The sequence below is a fragment of the Ostrea edulis genome, chromosome 4 (assembly GCF_947568905.1).
Source record: "Ostrea edulis chromosome 4, xbOstEdul1.1, whole genome shotgun sequence".
Lineage (NCBI taxonomy): Eukaryota > Metazoa > Mollusca > Bivalvia > Ostreida > Ostreidae > Ostrea > Ostrea edulis.
Genome location: NC_079167.1, coordinates 90,686,410 through 90,713,484, shown reverse-complemented (window position 1 = coordinate 90,713,484; position 27,075 = coordinate 90,686,410). Strand labels below are relative to the sequence as shown.

At 35.6% G+C, this 27,075-nt stretch overlaps 1 protein-coding gene across 2 annotated transcripts in view; it reads left to right on the top strand.

The window, feature by feature from the left end:
* The first annotated feature begins 2,953 nt into the window (after window positions 1–2,953).
* LOC125668457 (uncharacterized) overlaps window positions 2,954–27,075 on the top strand; it is a 42,900-nt gene continuing 18,778 nt past the window's right edge. For both annotated transcript variants that reach the window (XM_048902653.2, XM_048902652.2), the window contains exons 1-16: window positions 2,954–3,223; window positions 4,112–4,185; window positions 12,292–12,383; window positions 14,840–14,982; window positions 16,721–16,816; window positions 16,912–17,031; window positions 18,055–18,146; window positions 18,237–18,309; window positions 20,256–20,536; window positions 20,676–20,737; window positions 20,828–21,090; window positions 22,118–22,366; window positions 22,510–22,710; window positions 23,140–23,349; window positions 26,737–26,924; window positions 27,043–27,075. The exon at window positions 27,043–27,075 is cut by the window's right edge and continues 29 nt beyond it. In XM_048902653.2, coding sequence (XP_048758610.2) covers window positions 3,055–3,223; window positions 4,112–4,185; window positions 12,292–12,383; window positions 14,840–14,982; window positions 16,721–16,816; window positions 16,912–17,031; window positions 18,055–18,146; window positions 18,237–18,309; window positions 20,256–20,536; window positions 20,676–20,737; window positions 20,828–21,090; window positions 22,118–22,366; window positions 22,510–22,710; window positions 23,140–23,349; window positions 26,737–26,924; window positions 27,043–27,075 — 2,346 coding nt within the window. In that variant the 5' untranslated portion in view covers window positions 2,954–3,054. The remainder of the gene's footprint in view (window positions 3,224–4,111; window positions 4,186–12,291; window positions 12,384–14,839; window positions 14,983–16,720; window positions 16,817–16,911; window positions 17,032–18,054; window positions 18,147–18,236; window positions 18,310–20,255; window positions 20,537–20,675; window positions 20,738–20,827; window positions 21,091–22,117; window positions 22,367–22,509; window positions 22,711–23,139; window positions 23,350–26,736; window positions 26,925–27,042) is intronic.

Genomic DNA, 27,075 nt, shown 5'->3' with positions numbered 1-27,075 from the left:
TCTTTGGCCCAATGGTTCTTGAGAAGAAGATTTTTAAAGCCTTTTCCTGTATTTGTATGTAAAACTTTGATCCCCCCACTTGTGGCCCCATCCTACCCCCCGGGGGCCATGATTCGAACAAACTTGAATCTGCACTATGTCAGAAAGTTTTCTTGTAAATATCAGCTTTTCTGACTCAGTGGTTATTGAGAAAAAGATTTTAACTATATATTTGTATGTAAAACTTTGATCCCCCCTTGTGGCCCCATCCTACCCCCGGGGGCCATGATTTGAACAAACTTGAATCTGTACTATGTCAGAAAGTTTTCATGTAAAAATCAGCTTTTCTGGCTCAGTAGTTCTTGAGAAGATTTTTCCTATATATTTGTAGGTAAAACTTTGATCCCCTATTGTGGCCCCATCCAATCCCCAGAGCCCATGATTTGAACAAACTTGAATCTGCATTATGTCAGGAAGCTTTCATGCAAATTTCAGCTTTTCTGGCTTAGTGGTTCTTGTGAAGAAGATTTTTAAAGTTTTTCCCTATATATTTGTATGTAAAACTTTGATCCCCCCTTGTGGCCCCATCCTACCCCCGAGGGCCATGATTTGAACAAAATTGAATCTGCACTATGTCAGAAAGTTTTCATGTAAAAATCAGCTTTTCTGGCTTAGTGGTTCTTGAGAAGAAGATTTTTAAAGATTTGTCATATATATTTGTATGTAAAACTTTGATCCCCTATTGTGGCCCCATCCAACCCCCGGGGCCCATGATTTGAACAAACTTGAATCTACATTATGTCAGGAAGCTTTCTTGTAAATCTTAGCTTTTCTGGCTTAGAGGTTCTTGAGAAGAAGATTTTTAAAGTTTTTCCCTATATATTTGTGTGCAAAACTTTGATCTCCCTTGTGGCCCATCCTATCCCCGGGGGCCATGATTTGAACAAACTTGAATCTGCAATATGTCAGGAAGCTTTCAGGTAAATTTCAGCTCTTCTGGCCCAGTGGTTCTTGAGAAGAAGAATTTTAAATGACCCCACCCTATTTTTGCATTTTTGTGATTATCTCCCCTTTGAAAGGGACATGGCCCTTCATTTGAACAAACTTGAAAGCCCTTCACCCAAGGATGCTTTTGGCCAAGTTTGGTTGAAATTGGCCCAGTGGTTCTGGAGAAGAAGTCGAAAATGTGAAAAGTTTACAGACAGACAGACGGACAGACAGACAGACAGACGGACGCCGGACAAAATGTGATCAGAATAGCTCACTTGAACCTTCGGTTCAGGTGAGCTAAAAAGTACTATGTTAGGTATAGCTATAGGGATACCTATAAAAGTTTATCTAGTACTCTCTTTCGATTTATGAAAAAGAGTTTTTGAGAGAGAATACTAGTAAGGGCATGTCCTCACACCACTTGTCCTCACTAAGCTAATATTTTGTATAAACATTTTTCACATGCTGTAGGTCACATTTATGAAGACGTTAACTATTGTGAGGACATTTTTTTTTTTGGTCCTCATAGTGCAATTATGTCCTCACAACTTCTGTCCATAGGTTGAAATTTGTCCTCACTTTACACGTTGTACTCTCTCTCTCTCTCTCTCTCTCTCTCTCTCTCTCTCTCTCTCTAGCCGACCAAACCTACCAAACCTACTAAGGACGTCCTCACAATGTGTAGAAGATAATGCACACATATATATTATTCTAAAGGCAAAAAAGTACTACAGTGTACGTTAGGTATAGCTATAGGGATACCTATAAAAGTTTATCTAATACTCCCTTTCGAATTATGAAAAAAAGGTCTTTGAGAGAGAATATTAGTAAGTACATGTCCGCACACCACTTGTCCCAAACTAAGCTAATATTTTGTATCTACATCTTCCACATGCTAGGTCACATGTATGAGGACGTAGTTGTGAGGACTTTTTTTTTTGTCCTCATAGTGCAATTCTGTCCTCACAACGTCTGTCCATTGGTTGAAATTTGTCCTCACTTTACACGTTTTACTGGCCCTCGCTCTCTTTCTTTCTCGTCCTCTCTCTCTCTCCCTCTCTCAATTATATATATATATAAAGATAGCGTACGCGTCCATCCATGATTATCTTAAATACAATAATTTTAAGATTATCTTATTTATTGACTGGGTACTTTGTGTTCTATGTAAATGCGCTTTAATTAACTTTGATTTAATTTAAAGTGGATCGAACAGATGGACACTTTGGGGGACACTCCCCCCTCGACCCCCCCCCCCCCCACCCCCACCCCCACCCCCCACTCTTATCATTTGTCATTTATATGTTTAGTTTTATGCAGACTAAAAAGTGTTACTTTGTTCCTTTGAGACACATTTGTTGATTTTGAGCCATGATGTTGATTTTTCATTCCGAAGTGTAATTTTTTTGTCGTCGTTTTTATTACAGTTCACTTCAGTGCAGTAAGGGGCGGATCTCTTCGAACATTTCAAATATTGGCATCCGTGGATTTTCATTTCATCTTAATCAGGAGGAGGCTACATTAAAATAAAGTTGTTGAAGTTGGTTTTCGACATAAATCCTGAAACCGTGAACACTTTAGAGACATTCATAAATCTAAAAATGTTTTCATTTCATTTTTTTTATTTTTATTTCATGGAACTGGTAGAGAGTGTGTTATTTTCATTACAAATGTTATTTTGATTACTAATATTTCAAGGATATGAATTACAACAACAATAAGACAATGCTTATTCTATACATCATGTCAAACATAACAAATTGCATGTTCCAATGACAGGGGAAATTGTACACGCTCATCTGCCCTTAGAGAAAATACGTGAACGTATTATTGAAATTTCATCAATGCAGGATGTGCCTAAGTAATTAACGTATTTTGAAAAAGCTACAACTTCGTGTTTTCAGTACATGGGTACCGGTGTCTGGTGAATTCCAGTCACTCACGACTGATTTTCTGAAGCAGTTTCTTGTATACTTATAATTTGATCGTTAAGTCGACAGTGATACCGTGAAGGGTTTAAATTCCTGACGACATCGATTTAAAAAAAGACTTCATTCCTCTCCCCGGCTTTGTGTACACGCAGTTATGCAGGGTGTTGGTATGATGGACAGGGCTGTGCTGTACGTCGTTTTGTTAAGTTTTGTGTTCTACCATGCCGAGTGTCATATGTCCCTCACGTTTCCTCCCGCCAGGAAATATGCGCTAGATTTCTTGGATAATATTAGAACAACAGGACCGTGCGGCATTCCAAAAGGTAGGACGCACTATAACCGCAATAATGTTATACATCATTTACTTCATATAAATCTTTAAATGACCATGCTCATATCAATTTGGACACAGTTTATTTATAATATCAAAGCCGGTAAAACCATGTTTCTTTTATTTTCTCAGGCTGTCATCATACATCATAACCTGTACCAGCAAATTTATGATTTCATCAATGAATAATCGCGTATCGTTGCTGTCGCTCTTTAATCCTTGGGTTGAATGACCGATTTTTCGTCGGCCTCGTTGCAAAAGAAATGGTTTTTCTCATATATATAACATCGATTTTGATTTTACCGATACGATTTTAAATGAAAGATTTGAATTGGTGTAGTCAGTCGTGATTAGAAAATTCTGCTATTGAATGAAATTGTTTGAAAGAGACTGGATTTTTTTTTTTTTTAGCAAAGGCGCATGCATGCAAAGTTATATATATATATAACAACCTTGGCCATGTAAATGTTTCTTGTTTGAAGTAAAATTACCACCGGCTAAAATGAAGACAACGCCCAATTATAATGAACAGTGCATTTGTTTACATGATAACTGTTCGATAAATTCATTGATCGTCATTGGTTTACGTGTATTCGTATAAAAATCTTCCCAAATCAGCATCAAAACCGATTTAGAACATACCACCGAGATATACTTTTTAAAATCAAGAAATCATATTAGTATTAAAATCTACTCAGGTTAACCCTATTGAATGTGTAAAACTGACAGGTGAAAATCCATCACGATCTGAAAACGAGTATCATGGATGCAAAGCTGCTACTTTATGGTCCTTTTGTTTGCATGCAAAAATACGTAGGCACCATTATGTTGGTATTTGTTTTGTCATTTACTTCTATCTGGCTATGCCTTTTATTTACAGGACTTGGGCCTTCCACAACACTGATTACTGGTGCGACGATCAATGTGACCTGGCATTTAGCTTATCCACACAGAGTAAGTATCTGACCAAAGGTATCACAGGATTTACCTGCCCCTCTCTAATTACCGGTAAATCTCTCTCTCTCTCTCTCTCTCTCTCTCTCTCTCTCTCTCTCTCTCTCTCTCTCTCTCCGGGAGAATAGGAGAGACAGTTACGTTACGAGTTTGGTAAGCGTATACCCTTCGTCGCCACAAACTTTGTAATTTTCCATCTCATTGTTACCTAATTCTAAAAACATGTCAAGCTTTTGTAAATTTAAATGCTGGTAGAGAAATTATCAGACCGAACGGTAAAAAAGAAAATAAGAGAAGAGAAATAATCACATTCTCAGGCGCGAATGCAAGGGTGAGGATATGACGTCAGGGCTCTCAGCAAGTTACTGTAATTTCACGTGTAAAAAGGCTAAATTTTATTCCCGCCTCTCAAAGAATTAACAGGAGTGGACTTCCCTGCAAAGGAGAGGGGGGGGGGGGGGGGAAATCACGGATCCGCACGCGATTCGTATCTGATACGATGATCCGAATATATAGCATGATAACAATACAAGTGGCAATGATTACGAATGACAATGTTAGCTAGAACACACCGTCACTCAATATAATTCTCTATACAATTATTGCAAATATTAATTGTTATTTCAATTCTTTCCATTTTATCTAACATTTCTTGATCATTTATATCAGCTTTCTGTTCCATTTCATTGACCTTGTAAAGGGAAAGCTGATATATCCATTCCGACTGCTGCATAATCCTATTCATGTTTTTCCATGAATAAAAGTTGATTTTAATAAATAAGAATTAATGCTTATTTCTTGACAAATATCGAACGGACTTTTGTTATCTCTGTTAGTTTTTCTCACCCGAAAATACTTGAAAATCCATTATTGGAGGATAAATCCTTTTGAAAGATTCTTACAATCTGTAATAAAGATATTTTTTTCAATTGAGGCTATTCACAGAAGAAAAAACCCACAGAAAGTGATATATTTGAGGTTTTACAGATTGGCATTTCTCACGACTCTGTTCCGGAACTAACCTTTCGCACGTGTAAACGTCTAGACCACTAAAAGAAGAAAGTACCTCAAACCATAACCTTCACTTCTTCTCAGTGTTCCTGTGGGGATCCGGGGTAAAACAGGCCCTTGGTACCTCTTGCTTGTCATAAGAGGCGACTAAATGGGGCGGTCCTTCGGATGAGACCGCAAAAACCGAGACCCCGTGTCACAGCAGGGACGTTAAACAATATAAATTCAATTAATCAGTCTAATCAGTGTGGTAGAAACAGTAGCTATATAATAAAACTCTAAAATCAAAACAATCTGAACTACGCGATATATCAACATGCACAATTTACATGTATTTCATAGTTTCTTCCTTTTAATATTCTGATTATTCATTAATTTCCAAAACATCATTTGAATTCACAAGTAATAAACGTGTCCTTGATCTTTGCGTTAAAACAAATTACCTTAAAAGGTGTCACCGAATTGTGCGTAAACATTGCCACTAGATTTATTTTCGTCTACTCAGAGTTCCGCCTTCGTGAATTTGATCCCAGTTTCCACGTCTTGTTCGATCCTGTGGACCGTGACATGAGAAAGTTTTCAATGTATTATTTAATTGTTCATTTGTCTATTGTTTGCCGATATCCAAACATTCTGTGAAGACTTCTTTGGGTCGCTACAGAACTGTGTAGCTCTATTGAGACATTACATATCCTGTTATTTTCTCAGAGAGCTAGGCCTATAGTTCTGCAGCTGTTATTTATTTAGCCTACCATTAATATACACTGTACAGCTATACAACATTCAAATTCAGAATTAATAGAAGCTGTAAATCTATTCTGTTGAATAATACAGTGAAGTTTGTCATCATCACTTTGGCAAAATTTGTCAAGGCAGAATATAGGTGGTAGCCATTGAAATTTTCTTTCTTCAGTAACGAATATGTCCCCTGAACATCTGCTGCTGGTCGAATTGTTCGTTGTACGGTTTGCTTGTACTAGATGTTCTGCCATTTTTCCAGAATTGCCTGACGCAAAATTAAGCGGGTAAAAATGTTACGGGGTTGCAAACCGGTTCTAATGACCACACAGAACATCCGTGACAGGTTATGAGTTTACTGAAGAAATAAATCTATTTCTGACATGTAAATAGCAGCTCAGATATATGGTACCAGAGCCAAAATATCAAAAATAGGAAGATAACTGATTTTCAAGGAACCTCAAGTCAGAAAAAAGATGTCAAAAGATATGCAAAGAAAACCATCCTTCAACACTCTGCTAGTGAATACAACTCACTATCTAAAAATCCAACAGAACTCACAAAACCCATGACATATAACCTTTGACACTAAGCCTAGCCAACCAAAATGAACTAAATAGACCATGAACAACAACTGCATGCATGGTTTAATCATAAGGAAAGCCATTAAGGTCATAATTACATTACTACATATCTAAATAGAGAAATATGGAAGACCATTATAGAATCCAATAAAAGTTTATGTTTTGCAACTTACATATTTTATTTACACTAAAAATAAAATAAATTATTGATATTAATTCACCCTACTACAAAAACTCGGGCGAATTTGGATGCGTTCGAATGCGACGGCAGTAATATAACTGATGATCACCTTATATGTAGACTTTTTAAAAAAAATAACAATTAAGTTGGACAACTTGACAAAGTTTTAAATTGGCAATTTCGAATGATCACTTCTAACCTACACGTCGACAGAGTACAAATGTCATCCAAAAGTCTTGCTGAAAGAAGCCTTCGATCGGAATATATTCCATCAAACACCTTCTGAACAGCATATTATGTCCATTTCGAAGAAAAGAAATTCTTTGTATGCAACAGAATAAAAGCCAGGGTAAATTGAGGAGGGGGTAGTTGAGCAATTGAAAGATTGACATTTTACTAATTGTGCTTACCCCCCCCCCCTTTTTAAAACTTCTTTTACATTTCCCTTTATTAGAGGACACGGGGATATGATATAAAGACTCTTTGTTTGGGGGGGGGGGGTCTTTATTTCATTTAATAGTATTGGAATATAAATCCATTTAGTTGACTAAAATGCAGGGGGGGGGGGGGACACAATATAAGGATTTAGGGGTAGGGGTAAAGGGGGGTGTACCGGAAGTCATACAAAGGGGAATGTACCAATCAGATCACGTGTTCGTCCTTTTCCGTCACAGGTTTTTTATTTGTGGTTACGGAAATAGCCGAGTAGTTACGATTGGGGAATGTGCATGAAGTAAAAATAAATCAAAGTACTGAAAGTACTGAAAAGAGCCACACTGACTTCATGAATTCTATATGTAATGTTAATAAGCAGGAACATTATTAAAAAAAGGTTTATGCATTATTCTTTATTTTCGCATTTTTCTGTAAGAAAATAACAAATATGAATTGGAAGCAATGTCCTGAAACTTTTCAACACGCATCTTCGCTAGCCAAGGGTGACGATACACGGTGTTCCTCTAGGAACACCGTGTATCGTCACCCTTGGCTAGCGAAGATGTTCAACACGTTGAAATATAAATTTTATATGATATTGTTAAAACAATGGTCACTATGATAATTTTGATCCCACACTAAACTAAAACCGTGTCCATGGATCATGAAATTTACAATTTTGGTAAAGGACACCTGTTCTTATTAAATATCTATAATCAGAATTTAGTATCAATAGCATTACCACCGCTGCGGTGGTCCAGAGGTAAAGTGTTCGCTCTGTATGCGGGCGGTCGGGGTTCGAATCCCGGCCGCGACAGACCTAGTTCGTTAAACAGGTAGTGACAGTTCCATCACCAAACTCTCGGCATCAGGTGTGAATGTCACGGGTCCTCGGAGATGGCATTTTTTTCACAGTAGGTGTGGCACGCTAAAGAACCCTCACTGCTCAATGACCGTAAGCGCCGAGCATAGGCCTAAATTTGAAGCCCTTCACCGGTCTTGGTGACGTCTCCATATGAATTAAAAATTATTGAGAAGAACGTTAAACAAGATACAATCAATCAATAGCATTTAAGGCTATGTTATTCAAATATTTGACAAATGAACACTTTATACCCTGTTTAGCTCCCACCCATCTTCCCAAGGCAAGGATTTCTGATCCGCTCTGCTCCGGTCCCTGGATCATTAAATGCTCTACATGACTATGCATTTTTTTCTCTTACAGATGTGATGTTATAGAGAAGAACATTTTTGGTAGAAAATGTGAAAACAGTTGTAATGGTAGTTTTCGGTATAAAGTGTTCAATTGTTATTACGCAACTAACTTACTGTTCTGTTCCAGTTAAATAGTGTATGAAATATTTTTAGAATACAACTGAAATGAAACAAATCAATAGTTTGATACATATATGTAAGTCACTTATAATAGAAAGGAACAAACAAACTGGACAAAAAAAAGAAAATTACACATAACCACATACACTAACAAATGCCACATGTCAAAACACACCAATAATGCAGGATTATGAAACGCTTAACATCCATTTCATTACCTTACCAGAAATCATTTAAATACACACATAAACATGCATCTTTATGACTTGTACTACAGAATCCAGTACATAATTATCTGTAAATAGCAATCAAACCATGAAAGTGGAATTATTTTTTGTAATCAATAATGAAGCTATTTTCAATTCAAAATCAGGTTGGAGAGAATCTCAATCCAAATAAGTCCGATAAATACATGTATAACTGAAAACAAAATTTAGGAAGTTATTTAGAAAAGATGTTCATCATACATGTGCAATATTACTTTGAAACTGAATACTGTGTCATCAACAAGAGTAGAGATAGCTCATTTTTAACATGAAAGTTAGTGCAAGAGGATATACTAATTCAAATATGATGAAGAATTAGACTAACATATAAGCATGGATTTACATTTAGCAATTGTAGTGATTGTTTGTTATACGTAAATCTAAAAAAAAAAAAAAAAAAAAAAAAACCCCAAGAGTTTGTACACAGGTACATTAAGGTAGGTCCTTAGTCCTGGATTTTTGGGGTTTAGGTAGCATTTTTTGGTTTGGAATCAATAAATTAACATTCAGAGTAATGAGAAAAGGCAAAATAGCTAAGGATTTCCATATTAATTTTCATTAAATAATTCACCCCTATGTAGATTTTTATGAAATTCATTGGAAACAGTTATCTGTTGTTATTTTAAAATAAAAAAAAAAGAAAGATTTAAATTGCATTTATTTATCAGGAAACATGTCAATAACTAAAACACATGTCATTTTCAATCTGTTCATCAAGTTTTAGTACAATAAGTGCAAAATTATTGAATTAGCCTTTTTCTCCAAAATGTTAAAAAACAAACAAATATGGACACAATTTCCTTATAGCATGGTTTACATATCATTTTTCTGTTTTTATTTAGTAGATGTACATATGTTATATTTATTCATAGGGAAAAATCCATACCTTTCCTTAATAATTTCAAATCTATAGCTTCCAGAGTATGTATACCCCCATAAAAAACCTAAGTCTGGCACCATACAGCTGAGCTATTCAAAACCACTCATGGATTAAAATTCTATGTAATTTCATGAAAAGACACAGATAATAATTCCTTGTCACCTTGGTAAAATGTTTGTGAAAAATATAGGAAATCTACTGCATAATGGACTTGATAAATAATTTAATGTAAACAGAGTTATTGTCCTTTGATTCAACATTTTGAAACACATCATTGACTATTCAAATATAACTAAGACTTTTGAAATATTTTATGGCTAACAAGATTTTTTACAATAACTATTGAAAAAGACTCCAACAAAATTTATGTTCCAGTCATTAAATTATTGACTTTGCAAAATCTTATGACGTCACAGGAGTATGGAACTACGTTAAACGCTGTACTCATCAACTTGTGTGTATTACACTTCTTGTGTAAAAGCTCATATTCATATTGCAAAGGAGACTCATCCGTTTGTCTGAATGAGATATAATACACATTGCTATTGTTTTAATTTTATGAAACAGTTCTTTATATGAAAATGCTAATAACCTTAGCAAAAACCATAAGATTCGAAACTTGTGTAGGAGTTCTAATATGAAAAAAAAAAAAGAAACGTAACAGAAGTCACAATAAATATGCAAAATTTACAACATGTATTTTAAATGTAGCTAAATGAGAATCCCAAATTAGGCACTGAAAAGTTACAAAAGTAATTTTCAAACGGTAATGTTCAAACTGCTGTTAGAAATAATGAAGAGGCATCTCACCAAAAATCTAAATGCATCTTTTTTATATGAAAAGATCGTTCAGAGAAAACAAAATGTGTGGACAGGGAACAACGACAGTACATTCATGCCCCTACCGTACCCTTTCTTCATCATTTGTACGTTCGGAAATACATGTAGCATATGCATGTCGTTGTCAATTGTTTGTTTGAAGTACAAAGAAATTGAAAACACGATTACTTTTCGTTGTATGTAGCGTGCTGTGGACCGCAAACCATTTCACATTCATGCTTGACACAATGGCAATGTTTATCTAACACTTGTTCTAAACATATGTATTTCAGTATACAGCCCTCGTAAAATTCCACGCGGTGTTTTGAATACTTGAAACCGGGATATTGTCTTCCATAATATAATATAATGTTGTACCTTTTATCTTTTCCTTGCCCCAAGACTATTATTTTTAGTCTCATTTTTTAAACTAAATCACGAAATCAAATTTGATTGTGTTGACGATGATTCTGAAGAATATCTTGGTCGTTTAGAAATAATAAAGTAAGCTTAAGTTACACCGTTGCATCCTTCTGAGACATCGATCTCTGTCCTTCGCTGTCAAAGCATAATCGTGCACAAATTCTTTCTCGTTCACAATGGACGCGGATCAGTTAATTTTTTTACTGTGTTGCACACATTTTTGCTGCGTCGGACAAAAATTTACTGAGTCGGAACAGCAGCCAAAACACACGTGGAAAACCCTCCTGATTCGTGTATAGCTTAATGACGTGGCTTCTAATTATAGATTGCACCATGCAAATTGATTTTTCTGGCCTCTAAGCGCCATGCGAAGGTAAGAATGCAATGGCACCCTAGCTAAAACGGTTTCATATACATATTCTTATTCAACTTTAGATTTTGAATCACTTTAATTATTACAGACGCAGATTCAAATGGGAATTTTAACTGAAGAATGACCTGCATCTGTGTCTCACTTTCCCCAAGAATGAGGACAAAAATAGCACCCTTTTTATACATATTTTATTCACTGTTCAACGAACTGTATTTCCGGGGGGAAATGCAACTGCAGATATGAATGTTATCTCCGTGCTAGATCGGTTGCAAAATTACGACTACTTTAAACACGACTTGACTACAGCGATGCATAAATTCGCCTATAGGTGGCGATAAACCGGAAACATGATGACGAAAGCAAAGTCCTACTGGCGGCAATAAGCGCTTAAGGTATTCCATGTATAATGACCATATTTCATATCTAATAAATGGATGGTGGAATATTTGTTATCATGGTATCATTTTGAAGGGTTCATCAAATAAAAATAATCCACCATAGGAAGTTTTGTTTACTGCTTGATTTATTTCACCTAGAATTTAACATTGAAGTATATGGGAAAAGCATGTTTTATTACAATATTTAAAAACAAATTACATTTTCATACTAATCTCTTGATAGAAAGTTACATACACTTTTTTTTTTATGAAAATATGAAATAAAATTAATCATTGACCACACACATTTTTAGAAAATTAGATTTTTCTTATTTTTACAAAGGGCAGATAACTCTTCCAAAAAGTCTAAAGTGCAAAAAGGTCAGCTTCTAATCATTTACCAGTCATGTGAATTTCATCTGCTTCACTTTCATCATTATTTAACAATGAACTTTTAAGTTGATCTAAATCCTTCAAAATTGTTCATTATCCTTTCATTATACATGGAATACCTTAAGCTACGCTTAGCGCTTAAAAACATTTTTTTAAAAAGGGGGGGGGGGAGGGGCAAGAAAGTATATGTGCTGCCATCTACCGAAATATTACTGAATCGATGTACATGCACATACAAAAATATTTTAGTTCAATTTATCATACATCTGTAATGAAAGTTTTTTTCTACAGGGAGGTTACCAGCTGAACCTGCTAGATGACAACGAAGAGTCTATTTATAATCTCACTGTAGGGGATGATTTCATCGGATCTAGTGACCCCACGTACGTAGAGAGTCTACTTAGTTTAATATAGTACAGAAAACAACAGTGTCTTTTAGTTTTTAGGATCCGAATCAGTCAAATATGAAATATTGCATGCGTGTACTAGAGTATATTGTAAATCAAAGTGTCAAATATTAACAGTTTTCGATATCCATTTTGTTGAAGTATTTACTCTATGGGCGTATAATACTCAAGTAAGTCACAGAATCGATTATTTCCAGTGGCAGATCTAGACTTTACTGTGTGTGGAGGGGAGTGGGGATCGAAGGGGAGGGTTTGGGAGGGGGTTGACCCTCTCCCATGAGGGGGGAGGGGAGAGGTGCCTCCCTGGGAAATTTTTTAAAAGATTGATTCAAAATGGTGCATTTTAATGCATTTTCAACTGAATTAATTGATTGTATATTGTTTAACCTCCCTCTCGAGAATATTTCACTCATATGGAGACGTCACCACTGCCGGTGAAGGGCTGCAAAATTTAGGCCTATGCTCGGCGCTTATGGCCATTGAGCATGCAGGGAGGGATCTTTATCGTACCACACCTGCTGTGACACGGGACCTCGGTTTTTGCGGTCCAATCCGAAGGACCGCCCCATTTAGTCGCCTCGTACGACAAGCAAGGGGTACTGAGGACCTATTCTAATCCAGATCCCACAGGAAATTCTTGTTCCTTCTTTCTTTCATTTATAGTCACCACATACTATGATTTAAACAAAAAGAATAAACTTGACTTAATGATTCAAAATAATTCATTTTTAAAATGCATTTTAGACTGAAATTCTAGTTCCTTCTTGCTTTGATGCATAGTTACCACTATATATATATATATATATAATAAAAAAAAGAGCGGGGGGATCCAAATCCCCTACCCCCCCCCCCCCCCTAAACCCGCCACTGTTTTCCCGTAGTAAATGTAAGAAACTTTTTGGGGGGTTTTACGGTAAGAAGTCATAGTATTACTTTTACAATAGTAAATTACTTGAGCATGACAGTAGCTTTTAGACCTTACTTTGACCTAGAAATCTTGCTTAAACACAATCTGCAGACTCTGGTATGCAATTATGTGTTCTTTATCAGAATACAATTTAATATTCAGAATTTTTATAAAGTAGGTGTATATAAATTATGTAGATCAATTAATTAATTAATTGAAATATTACTTTTTCAAAACAGAAAACAATCATAGAACATGTTATTTCTTCAAATCGGAATTTTTAACCTTACCGTTTACATGCCGGTTTAGATTTCTACAGGATGTGTCCGGTTATATAAATATATTCTATACAATATTTTACTACCCATAAAGACTTAGTGTTTTCTTTTATCTTCCTCGATCTACATGTAAAGATATCTTGACGCTCACTTGTTACTTTCTGGCTAGTAAAATATTGTATTGAAACAAACAAACAAAAAAAAAAAAGATGCAATAGAGACCCTGTTGTAATTTTATGTCTCTGAATATCGGTATCAATGAAGCAAAAACACCATCTTTGTAAGATCTAGTGACAGTACTAGGCCTAGTGTTAAGTTAAAATAATCTAACTGTGTCTTGGGACAGGCCAAACCGGGTCTGTAGGACATTATCACTTTAACGATAGGACGTTCTATCTACAATTATATTGGAAGTCGAAGTTGTTAAAAAAAATATTCTTATCTAGCTCATTTCTGCCTCAATTTGATAGTTTTACGGAGTCGAGGATATATTTTAAAAATTGTTTTTGTAAAACAATTTAACTCCTGGAAAAAATACAGTTTTATGAAAATACTATTTCATTCTCCCCTTTCTACAATTTTGCAGAATCGGTCCTTTTGAACGAATTTCAAATAACGTACTGTTGGTTATGAAACTAAAAAGAGTACCTCATCTCGAATTGTGAATCTCTTAAAATTAAGTAAACTTAGTGAAACACATAATTTACACTGTACTATAAATACTATCGGTTTTATGCCACATTTCATTACGAAAACATAGTAAAGCACAAGTTTCCAGAAAGCCCCCTGGATCCCCACCAGTAGGGACAAAAGGTCCGGACCCCCTGCCTCTCAGATTTTTTCCAACCCCCACTGAAATCCTGGATTTGCCCATGATATTAGATAATTCAATCATAGGACACAGCAGATGACTTGAATAATCCAAGAACAAGATGTTCATTCAAAACAAGCAAACATTTACACTTCCAATTACATGTTGCTATAAATTCCTAATTGTGCAAGAATTCATTTGCGCATAATTTCGCATATTGCTCTTACAAATACATAAATCTCGCTATCATTTACATAACCTCAATTTTTCGATCAATCTTTATGGTGAGGACCATTGATATTGTTTAACTCTTCCTAAAGTGGATTTTTCAAATCAGCTTAACCATTTTTGTCACTAGAAATAGGCCCTGTTGCAAATAGATGTCTTTCAGTGACACCAGGTGCAGATCCTATAATATAATTTTTTAACCAAACAGACGGCGCTACCACGAAGTCACCTTGCCAGCCGTGGAGTGTTCAAACTGTTCCTTACAGCTACTCCGACAGGCAGCGGAATGGAGTGCCGGAAATTGTGGGCAGTACATATTCTGGTCATGCGCAGACATCAATATTATCTCCAGTAAGAGTCTCTTTTGGGCCTGCTCGTATTTAGTTTGATTTAGCTGACTGTATATTGACTGTTGGGTTTGATATCACTGATCATGAGTCTTAATGATGTATTATCACTGACTGTATTATTGACTGTTGGGTTTGATATCTGTATGATGTATTATCACTGACTGTATATTGACTGTTGGGTTTGATATCTGTATGATGTATTATCACTGACTGTATATTGACTGTTGGGTTTGATATCTGTATGATGTAATATCACTGACTGTATATTGACTGTTGGGTTTGATATCTGTATGATGTATTATCACTTACTGTATATTGACTGTTGGGTTTGATATCTGTATGATGTATTATCACTGACTGTATATTGACTGTTGGGTTTGATATCTGTATGATGTATTATCACTGACTGTATATTGACTGTTGGGTTTGATATCTGTATGATGTATTATCACTGACTGTATATTGACTGTTGGGTTTGATATCTGTATGATGTAATATCACTGACTGTATATTGACTGTTGGGTTTGATATCTGTATGATGTAATATCACTGACTGTATATTGACTGTTGGGTTTGATATCTGTATGATGTATTATCACTGACTGTATATTGACTGTTGGGTTTGATATCTGTATGATGTATTATCACTGACTGTATATTGACTGTTGGGTTTGATATCTGTATGATGTAATATCACTGACTGTATATTGACTGTTGGGTTTGATATCTGTATGATGTATTATCACTGACTGTATATTGACTGTTGGGTTTGATATCTGTATGATGTAATATCACTGACTGTATATTGACTGTTGGGTTTGATATCTGTATGATGTAATATCACTGACTGTATATTGACTGTTGGGTTTGATATCTGTATGATGTATTATCACTGACTGTATATTGACTGTTGGGTTTGATATCACTGATCATGTGTCTTTATGATGTAATATCACTGACTGTTTATTGACTGTTGGGTTTGATATCTGTATGATGTAATATCACTGACTGTATATTGACTGTTGGGTTTGATATCTGTATGATGTAATATCACTGACTGTATATTGACTGTATATTGACTGTATACTGACTGTATATTGACTGTTGACAGAACTCACTGTATATATCCATTTACTTGATATAAATGACTGTATTGATAAATTTGTCTGACATAGCTGGTTGTATGGATAGCTATTTGGTCTGACATAGCTGTTTGTATGGGTATATATTTGGTCTGACATAACTGGTTGTACGTATATCTATTTGGTCTGACATAGCTGGTTGTACGTATATCTATTTGATTTGACATAGCTGATTGTATGTATATCTATTTGGTCTGACATAGCTGGTTGTATGTATATTTATTTGGTCTGACATAGCTGGTTGTATGGATATTTATTTGGTCTGACATAGCTGGTTGTATGTATATCTATTTGGTCTGACATAGCTGGTTGTATGGATATCTATTTGGTCTGACATAGCTGGTTGTATGTACATGTATATTTATTTGGTCTGACATAGCTGGTTGTATGGATATTTATTTGGTCTGACATAACTGTTTGTATGGATATTTATTTGGTCTGACATAGCTGATTGTATGGATATGTATATCTATTTGGTCTGACATAGCTGGTTGTATGTATATCTATTTGGTCTGACATAGCTGGTTGTATCTACATGTATATCTATTTTTAGTTTGACATAGCTGATTTTATGGATATCTATTTGGTTTGATATAGCTGCTCCAGGAACAGATCTATGTAATGGGTTTCCTTTGGAGAATGGAGAATGTGTTTGTAAGAAGCCATACAGTGGGTCCAAGTGCCAATACAAAGGTAGGAAATGTGCATTAAGTGGTTTAACACGTCTTCGAGTTAGAAATAGATTCTGTCCTTGTTTACACATAGAATATTCTGATCTTCTTGCCCAGATGACTGTGAAACTGATGCTGACTGCTCTGGACACGGGGAGTGTACGACTTCAGAGGGTTTCTACCAGAGAAAACATTGTTTTTGTGACATGGGCTACTTTGGAAAAACATGTGAACGAGGTACATTTATACCACAGGCACCTATATCAAACATGTGAACGAGGTACATTTATACCACAGGCACCTATATCAAACATGTGAACGAGGTACATTTATACCACAGGCACTTATATCAAACATGTGAACGAGGTACATGTACATTTATACAACAGGCACTTATATCAAACATGTGAACGAGGTACATTTATACCACAGGCACTTATATCACTTGGGGCCAGTAATTAGGCCCCAAGCGATATAAGTGTCTGTAATTTATACCATAATAATTTCCATCAAAATGAAAAACATGTGAATGAGGTTCATTACCATGAAAGTTACTGTGTAATCATCATTGTTCGTGGGGGTTGATGTTTGTGGATTTTGTGGGTCACTCTTACCCCCGAATTTATGCGTCCTTTTTTTTAAAGCAAGTAGAGTTATCTCTCCTAGTAACATCGTATTGCTTATCCACAAAATTACGTCCGCACGAACCAGCAAATTTTTGCTTACCCATGAATATTGGCCCCCATGAATTAAAGTGATTCCACAGTAATTCCTTTTGGATATGAATCAAACATTTATGTAAAACTTATATATACATTTATGTAAAACTTATATATACAGTTATGTAATGTAAAACTTATATATACATTTATGTAATGTAAAACTTATATATACAGTTATGTAATGTAAAACTTATATATACATTTATGTATTAAATGTAAAACTTATAAATACATTTATGTAATGTAAAACTTATATATACATTTATGTAAAACTTATATATACATTTATGTAAAACTTATATATACATTTATGTAATGTAAAACTTATACATGTATATACATTTATGTAAAACTTATATATACATTTATGTAATGTAAAACATATATACATTTATGTAATGTAAAACTTATATATACATTTATGTAAAACTTATACGGTACCAATTTTGATGCACCGGATGCGCATTTCGACAAAGAATGTCTCTTCTTGTAAGTGTGGAAGCCTTTCATTTCTGATTTTCCACATTCCGTTTTGCAGAATCTGCTGTAAAGTCATTCACTTTGGACATGTCTAAATACACACACACTGATCTCTCGCCTCGATATCAGCTGCTACACAGAATTCTACACGTAAGTAAAACTCAAATCACAATTCTACTTCAACTCCCAAAACAAATTGATCTATCAAACTTTTAGATGAATTTCTTTTGCATTACTAAGAGAGAAGATGAAATAGAGGTGGTCCTAAAAGTGAAGACAAACACCTGGGTTGGGATCGGATGGAGACCAACAGGTTAGTAATTTATCAGATTTGTGATCTATGGAAAACCATTTAGAGCTTTTTATTTCTGAATTAAAATATTTATTGTTATTAAGGTATTGTGTTTGGTGGTGTATTCTTTTTAGCGCCTTTGGCGGAAGAGATCCTTTCAACTCAATGAGTATGTCGCAGAATGTCTATTGCTATGGGTTAACTTAAAGGACACATCTCGTGTTTTCAAAGTATACAAACATGCAATGTGTCCTTTAAAAGGGCTGTTAGGAAATTGTTGAGACATTTCCTTTAACTCCTTAAAAGAAAGACCAATTCCTGAAAATTCACTAAAATGCAATAAAAAATGATCAAACAATTTGCCTTTCTAGTTAATTGCATCATAGAATAAATCGTGCTGCAAACGCAAACTTGTTGACATACATTTTTCAACATCATTGTAATGCAACTTCATCTTTATTTGTTTTTCATTCACAGTCAATACTCTGTTTAAACAGACCCATTTCTCATGACCCACTTTTCATATACACCTGTTACTATACAGGGATCCAATAGAATTTAAAGTGGTTGTTTTAATTCTCTAAAGTCACAGAATTTAATGCCAGATGACTCCGATTTAATCTTTTGAAAGACAGTCTGACGTTCGTTATTCCTCAATGAATTTAACACTGCGGACAATTGATATCTGATGGTCGCCTGGCTCCTTTGTTTTCACTCACACTTTTCATCCACACGGTGTTTGTTTTAGCAATTCTTTAGTCTAAACGGAAGTCCTACCAAACTCCAAACAGGCTTTGGTATATGACTGCTGCTCCACATTGACATAAAAATTCATTGTCCCATCGAAAATAGATTTTTATATTTTATTGATAACAAATGTATGATTTCAGTGTTTTTCATTAAATTTTTACCAAAGTTTAACAAAATGATGTCACTGAAAAGTTACGTATAAAATTTGAATTCTTTTCCCACTTTCCTTGGAAATACAGAAACTTGGTTCATAGCTTGTAATTTGATTTCCATCATCTGATTTCATGACTGCTCTGGGTACCCATAACTTCCACAGTATAATATACCATTTTGAAAATAAATTATATTTCAAATAAATTTTGATTTTATCTATTGTTAGTATTTGTTTAATGTACAGTGTATTTACTAATTTTTACACAGAAATGTTGATTAGAAAAGGAAATAGACAGCAGTGTTTCAATAATTTCCAAATATACGTATCGTTTTAAAAGATGTAGGAATAAAAAAAGATGCGTTTTATAACAAGCTGTATAAGTTATACACTTTATGCAAATTATGCAATTTAACTCAATCGGATTAAAAGATAATTGACAGAGCTAATTACTTCTTTAATTATTTATTCTCTGAGTTGGATTGTGAATGCCCCGTCCATTTCGAAATATTCATGATTATGTGACGTTGCATGCGGAATTTTGAAAGTCAACAATTACATGGCGATGTGAATGTGTGAATGGCCTACAGGCTGTTGGCGGGACGCATTCAACAATAAAATCAGTGTGACGGAAACAGGGTAGAGAGAACCACTTTGAGTAATGGAGGAGGGGGGGGGGGGGGTAGTGGTTGAATTTCATGTTTTAACATGAAATCACCATTCAGTACAACTACATACTGTAAACTAAATTCTCATCTCACATGGTGTTTATATAATAATATTTAACTCGCCCGCTTGTACACATCCACCATAAATGTCACTCCTTCATGAATATGCATTAGAAAATCAGTGTTTTCTCCTTTAATATCCGTACATAATTTGTCAAAATTGTCAAATTATATTATCTTTCATAGGTTATCTCACTAACAAAGTTTTGGTCTGGTTTTTAACATTGAACAAAATATTGTTGAATATTGCACATATACCTTTAAAGACAAAGCAAACAAAAAGTTAATTTCCACGATTTATTGTACAATACATTTACAATATACGCTTTGATTGCCAGGTTTCAGATCTGGATGTCAACACTTTCCCTATCTTCCTGGTTATATTCCTGGAGCAAATGATTCCAACGGTACAGCAGAACCGGAAGTCACCTCAGAACCGGAAGTCACGCCAGAGCCAACCCACTGTGAAGGAAGTCACAAATCATGTGACCAAGCCAACTGTCCTCACGAACTTACTTGGATTCAATATCCTAATACAGATGAGATTACGTTTACTATGACTGCAGATATATCTGACACTGAATGGCTGGCGGTTGGGTTTTCAAGTGATAAAAATATGGTAAATGATCATGAATAAAAATAATATACTAGTGCAAAAAAAAATATATGAAGTATATACATATATATTACTATTCAAATGTTAAACTACATGATTGTTCAAAGAAGAATAACACATTGTCATCTTTTTCATAATCCAGCCCAACACGGACGTGTATCTCGGCTCCGTGGATTCATCGAATACAGTGGTTCTCACAGACAGGTAAAAAAAATCGGAAAAATTCAACAATTCAAACTTTAGGTCACGTTATTTTGGGGGGAGTTCTCAGTGATTTTCCCCTACATTTCTCAGGTTTGCCACGTCAAAATCAGAGCCAACCATTGACCAAACCCAGAACATCTACAATGTATCAGGAAGCCGTGTAAACGGGAAGACATCGATTACTTTTACCCGGAAATTGAACACTGGGGACCAAAAAGACTTCCCTCTGTCCAATGGGAATTGCTGGCACTTCATTCAAGCTTGGGGTGGATCCTATGACAAGACAAATGGGAAGGCTAGCTATCACAAACAAAAAGTAGTGTCTGGTAGCAAGATTTGTATAAACACCTGTGGTAGGTACTCTGCATTATGAATTCTGTGTTTCAGTTTTTATGAATAAGAATTCCTTTATCTAAAAGTATTCAGGTGAATCTCGATAACTGGAAGTTTAAGGGACCTTTATTAAACTTTCAGAGATCAAAGGTTGAGTCAATTCCTGAAATTAAAATCCAACCATTATGGTTCAGATTTTAATTATAGTAATTAAGTGGCCATTATATCTTTACAACATCCTTGGATTGTTTGACATTAGTGTTTCCTTCATGTTTTTAAGATAATTGACTTGATTTCAACAACCCATTACTTTATCTTGCATAAATTAAAAAAAAAATTTAAAGTTTGTGTATTTAATTGTTTTTGCTGAATGGCAAATTCTGGTTTGTCTATCCCCCTGGGTTGACCGGGTCCTTCAACAGATTGCTTGGTATCGCTATTCCGTTCTTGAGAGAAAAGATGCTTTGCAATTGTTGCCATACTAGAATTGTGATGAAACCAATCAAATTTATAATTATGTGAATTTGATAACATTTCTCTAAATTATTTTCTCAAAATTACTGTCTTATTGTCAAGTCAATATAATATTAACAATAACAAAACACACTGTGTAGGGTTATATCTGTAAACAACTAAGTACATGTATCCACCCCATAAAGAAGCACAGGCGAAGTGTTCCCCATGTAACATCTAATTAACATGGCAGAGCTAGCCCCAGACATTCACTGTTATCCAGGTAAGGTCCAAACAAAACTAACTATACGCTGGATAAACCATCACCACTTCTAGAGATGGAGAGTGAAAAACAATGAAAAGTGTTTTATGGGACCCAAATTTTACTTTGAAAGATCGAAAGTAAATTTGCTTAGTTATATAGAGAGAAAAATCAAGACGGTTTCACCTCCAGAGATTAAGAACTTCAAGAGATCGAGCCATCGAGAGTTCAAATAGATAGGATTTTGATTTTCAATTCAATTTGAATTTTATCATGCTTTACTTTTGATTGTAATCTGTTTTCTCAGTTCGTCAATTATATCTAATTTAAAGAGCCAAAAACTACTGCTGAACCAGAGTCAACAGCTGAACCAGAGTCAACAGCTGAACCAGAATCCACTGCTGAACCAGAGTCAACAGCTGAACCAGAATCTACTGCTGAACCAGAGTCAACAGCTGAACCAGAATCTACTGCTGAACCAGAATCCACTGCTGAACCAGAGGCAACCTCTGAACCAGAACCTGAGCCAACAGGAACGTGTGGAAGAGGGGTGTTTGCTGGTAACAGTGACACAACTGGAAGTATGTATTTTTTTCAAACAATTTGATGCTATATAATTTCTAAAAATATGCATAAATTCTGGATAAGGAAATAGCTTTGTCACTCTAAATTACTATTAAAGACATGTGTTAAAGTTTGTGAAAGATGCATCTTTTATTTTTAGATGCACCCCATCCGATGGATTGCACTGATATGATTATTGGTGCTGCACGGGGAATGCGCAGTCGTGTTGGGGATTACTATACAAGAGGGAGATCTTCTCCACAGAGAGACGAATTCTACGGCGGCTCAGAAAGTTTAACGTCTGCTGGCGGGTTTGAAAGAGATGGCTATACCTATATTATAATCCGGAGGAAACTGAAAGGTACACTGTGTGCAAGAGGGTGTTGATTTAAAGCGAAAAAAGAGATGAAAAAAAAATACAAGTAGAGCTCTGAAGATGAGGCTCCTCTGTTCCTACTTAAGGGGGGGGGCATGGGCTTATACCCTTTATATTCTTAGAAGTCTATGTAAAAAAAATTATCGTAATTTAGCGCCAAATATGTACATTAACAGCAACATTACTGCATTTTTTTCAGGATTTTACATTGATTTTGTGTATGCAATTTAGGGGGGGGGGGGGGGGGGGATTATAATGCTTACGTACTTTCATTGATGAACTTCTCATATCATCTTGATTCATGTGCCTCCTTAACTGAAATCTCTGTAATAATTTTATACTCTTCATTGACCAGCTTATCTCTTTAAATCAAAAAACCTATGTACACACATAATAGGTGGCTCTTTATTTTAGCCACTGAAAGGACTGATTATAACATAAGCGATGATTTCATGCACGTGATCTGGGCACAGGGACAGGACACAGGAAATTACATCCACCGTCCCCAAACAGGGATAGATGTTGTGTCGACTGCATCAGACCCAAACTTCTACAAACCAGATGAACTGAAATACCACGGGCATAATGACCACAGAGGAGTGAAGACGATGAATTTCTTTGATGGTAAAGTTCTTGTTTGTACAACTTAAAGCTTTTTTTTTGTGGTCACTCAGGTGACCTGTTGCTATTGGTCTGTGTCCGTTGTCTTTTTCGTCCATTAACAATTAAACATTTTTAACTTCTGCTTGATAACTATATACTTTTACAGTTCTTTTCAAATTTGGTATGAAGCATCCTTAGGACAAGGGGGACATACATTTTGAATTTCAGGAGTCTTTCACCCCCAGCGCCTTAGGGCTGGGGCAGAAACTGACAAGAATTGACCAATTTCCAAAAATCTTCTCTACAACTTCACATCTGTAGGAAAAATAAATGCAAAGTCATGTAGAGCAGGAAGGCCTCTACCAAAATACGTAAAACATTTAAATAACATCTTCTTTATTGCTAATAATTCTAAATTGAAATTAAATGGATATTCAGAAGGAGCAGATGGCCCTTTAGCAGAATTATGAATTTCATTCTCCCAGTTGTAGGAGTTTTGGTACCAGGGCTGGACCAAAATGGTCATTGTGTTTATCATTTGAAAGACCTCTTTAAGTTTAATCATACTATATAAAAACTAAATGCATCTTTATATTGAAAAAGCAGAAAGGGATATACCAATTTTGCAACCCCAGGGTTCTGACTCTGGGGTGGGTTCATAATAGTCATAATAGTGTTAAATGTATTATTATGTAAAGTCTTCCATCAGTAGGGACACTTTCGGGGCCATTCGTGTTTTTAGCTCACCTGAGCTGAAAGCTCAAGTGAGTTTTTCTGATCACCCGTATTCCGGCGTCCGTCCGTCTGTCCGTCCGTCTGTCTGTCTGTCCGTCTGTAAACTTTTCACATTTTCAACTTCTTCTCAACAACCACTGGGCCAATTTCAACCAAAGTTGGCACAAAACATCCTTAGGTAAAGGGAATTCTAAATTGTTAAAATAAAGGGCCAGGCCACCTTCCAAGGGGAGATAATCAAGAAAAGGTAAAAATAGGGTAGGGTCATTAAAAAATCTTCTTCTCAAGAACCACTGGGCCAGAAAAGATGAAATTTATATGAAAGCTTCCTTATATAATGCAGATTCTAAATTGTTAAAATCATGGCCCCCGGGGGTCAGATGGGGCCACAATAGGGGATCAAAGTTTTACATACAAATATATAGGAAAAATCTTTAAAAATCTTCTTCTCAAGAACCACTGAGCCAGAAAAGCTGAGATTTATATGAAAGCTTCCTTATATAATGCAGATTCTAAATTGTTAAAATCCTGGCCCCCGGGGGTCGGATGGGGCCACAATAGGGGACCAAAGTTTTATATACAAATATATAGGAAAAATCTTTAAAAATCTTCTTCTCAAGAACCACTGAGCCAGAAAAGCTGAGATTTATATGAAAGCTTCCTTATATAATGCAGATTCTAAATTGTTAAAATCATGGCCCCCGGGGGTCGGATGGGGCCACAATAGGGGGTCAAAGTTTTACATACAAATATATAGGAAAAATCTTTAAAAATCTTCTTCTCAAGAACCACTGAGCCAGAAAAGCTGAGATTTATATGAAAGCTTCCTTATATAATGCAGATTCTAAATTGTTAAAATCATGGCCCCCGGGGGTCGGATGGGGCCACAATAGGGGACCAAAGTTTTACATACAAATATATAGGAAAAATCTTTAAAAATCTTCTTCTCAAGAACCACTGAGCCAGAAAAGCTGAGGTTTATATGAAAGCTTCCTTATATAATGCAGATTCTAAATTGTTAAAATCATGGCCCCCGGGGGTCGGATGGGGCCACAATAGGGGATCAAAGTTTTACATACAAATATATCGGGAAAATCTTTAAAAATCTTCTTCTCAAGAACCACTGAGCCAGAAAAGCTGAGGTTTATATGAAAGCTTCCTTATATAATGCAGATTCTAAATTGTTAAAATCATGGCCCCCGGGGGTCGGATGGGGCCACAATAGGGGATCAAAGTTTTACATACAAATATATAGGGAAAATCTTTAAAAATCTTCTTCTCAAGAACCACTGAGCCAGAAAAACTGAGATTTATATGAAAGCTTCCTTATATAATTCAAATTCTAAATTGTTAAAATCCTGTCCCCCGGGGGTCGGATGGGGCCACAATAGGGGATCAAAGTTTTACATACAAATATATCGGGAAAATCTTTAAAAATCTTCTTCCCAAGAACCACTGAGCCAGAAAAGCTGAGGTTTATATGAAAGCTTCCTGATATAGTACAGATTCTAAATTGTTAAAATCATGGCCCCCGGGGGTCGGATGGGGCCACAATAGGGGGTCAAAGTTTTACATACAAATATATAGGAAAAATCTTTAAAAATCTTCTTCCCAGAACCACTAAGCCAGAAAAGCTGAGATTTATATGAAAGCTTTCTGATATAGTGCAGATTCTAAATTGTTAAAATCATGGCCCCTGGGGGTCGGATGGGGCCACAATAGGGGGTCAAAGTTTTGTTGTTGTTTTTTTTTGTTCTTTTTTTTTTCTCGTTTTTTTGTTGTTGTTGTTGATATAGTGCAGATTCAAGTTTGTTAAAATCATGGACCCCGGGGATTGGATGGGGCCTCAAGGGGGGCATCAAAGTTTTACATACAAATTTATAGGAAAAATCTTTTAAAATCTTCTTCTCAAGAACCACTGAGCCAGAAAAGCTGAGGTTTATATGAAAGCTTCCTGATATAGTGCAGATTATAAATTGTTAAGATCATGGCCCCCGGGGGTCGGATGGGGCCACAATAGGGGGTCAAAGTTTTACATACAAATATATAGGAAAAATCTTTAAAAATCTTCTTCCCAGAACCACTGAGCCAGAAAAGCTGAGATTTATATGAAAGCTTTCTGATATAGTGCAGATTCAGGTTTGTTAAAATCATGCCCCCCCCCCGGGGTAGGATGGGGCCACTATAGGGGATCAAAGTTTTACATACAAATATATAGGGAAAATCTTTAAAAATCTTCTTCTCAAGAACCATTGGGCGAAAGAAGTTCACATTTACATGAAAGCTTTCTGACATAGTGTAGATTCAAGTTTGCAAAAACCATGGCCTCCAGGGGAAGGTTTGGGGCCATAATAGGGACTACAGTTTTACATGCAAATAGATATGGAAAATCTTCTGATATGGACCGAGGTGACTCAGGTGAGCGATGTGGCCCATGGGCCTCTTGTTTAAAAGAAGACATCTTGTTTTATACTGCTTCTGAATATTAGATTTAGCTTTGCAGAACAAGATTTCTTAGCCCAAGGGGCTAGAGATATTGTTAACTAATACTCCGGTGACCAATAAGGCCTGTGGCTTGTTAACACCATGCAATGTTTGACTTCATTATTACCCAGAAACAAATTGTAAGACTATAGTGAAATATAGTTTTTTAAAACTCATTTTTGTTCTTAGGGAACAGAGAAAACACACAGCCTCCTTTGAAATGCAATAACCAATGGGGGCGATGTTCCGGAAACAGTGATGTTAACTGTTTCCTTGTCACGTGGACTTACGACTCCAGTCAGATTACATTTACAATAAAGGCCTATTTAGACAGGAACCAGTGGGTCGGAATAGGATTCAATAAGAAACAGGCTATGGTGAGAGATCTTTCTCCTAATTTCCAGAGATTCTTTATCATGGTCTTATCTTTAGGGATTTTTAATCCATTTTGGCGAGGGATTTGTTTGTCATTCAATAATAAATTTCTTTCCAAAGGCAGGAGCTGACATAATTGTGGGATGGAGAACT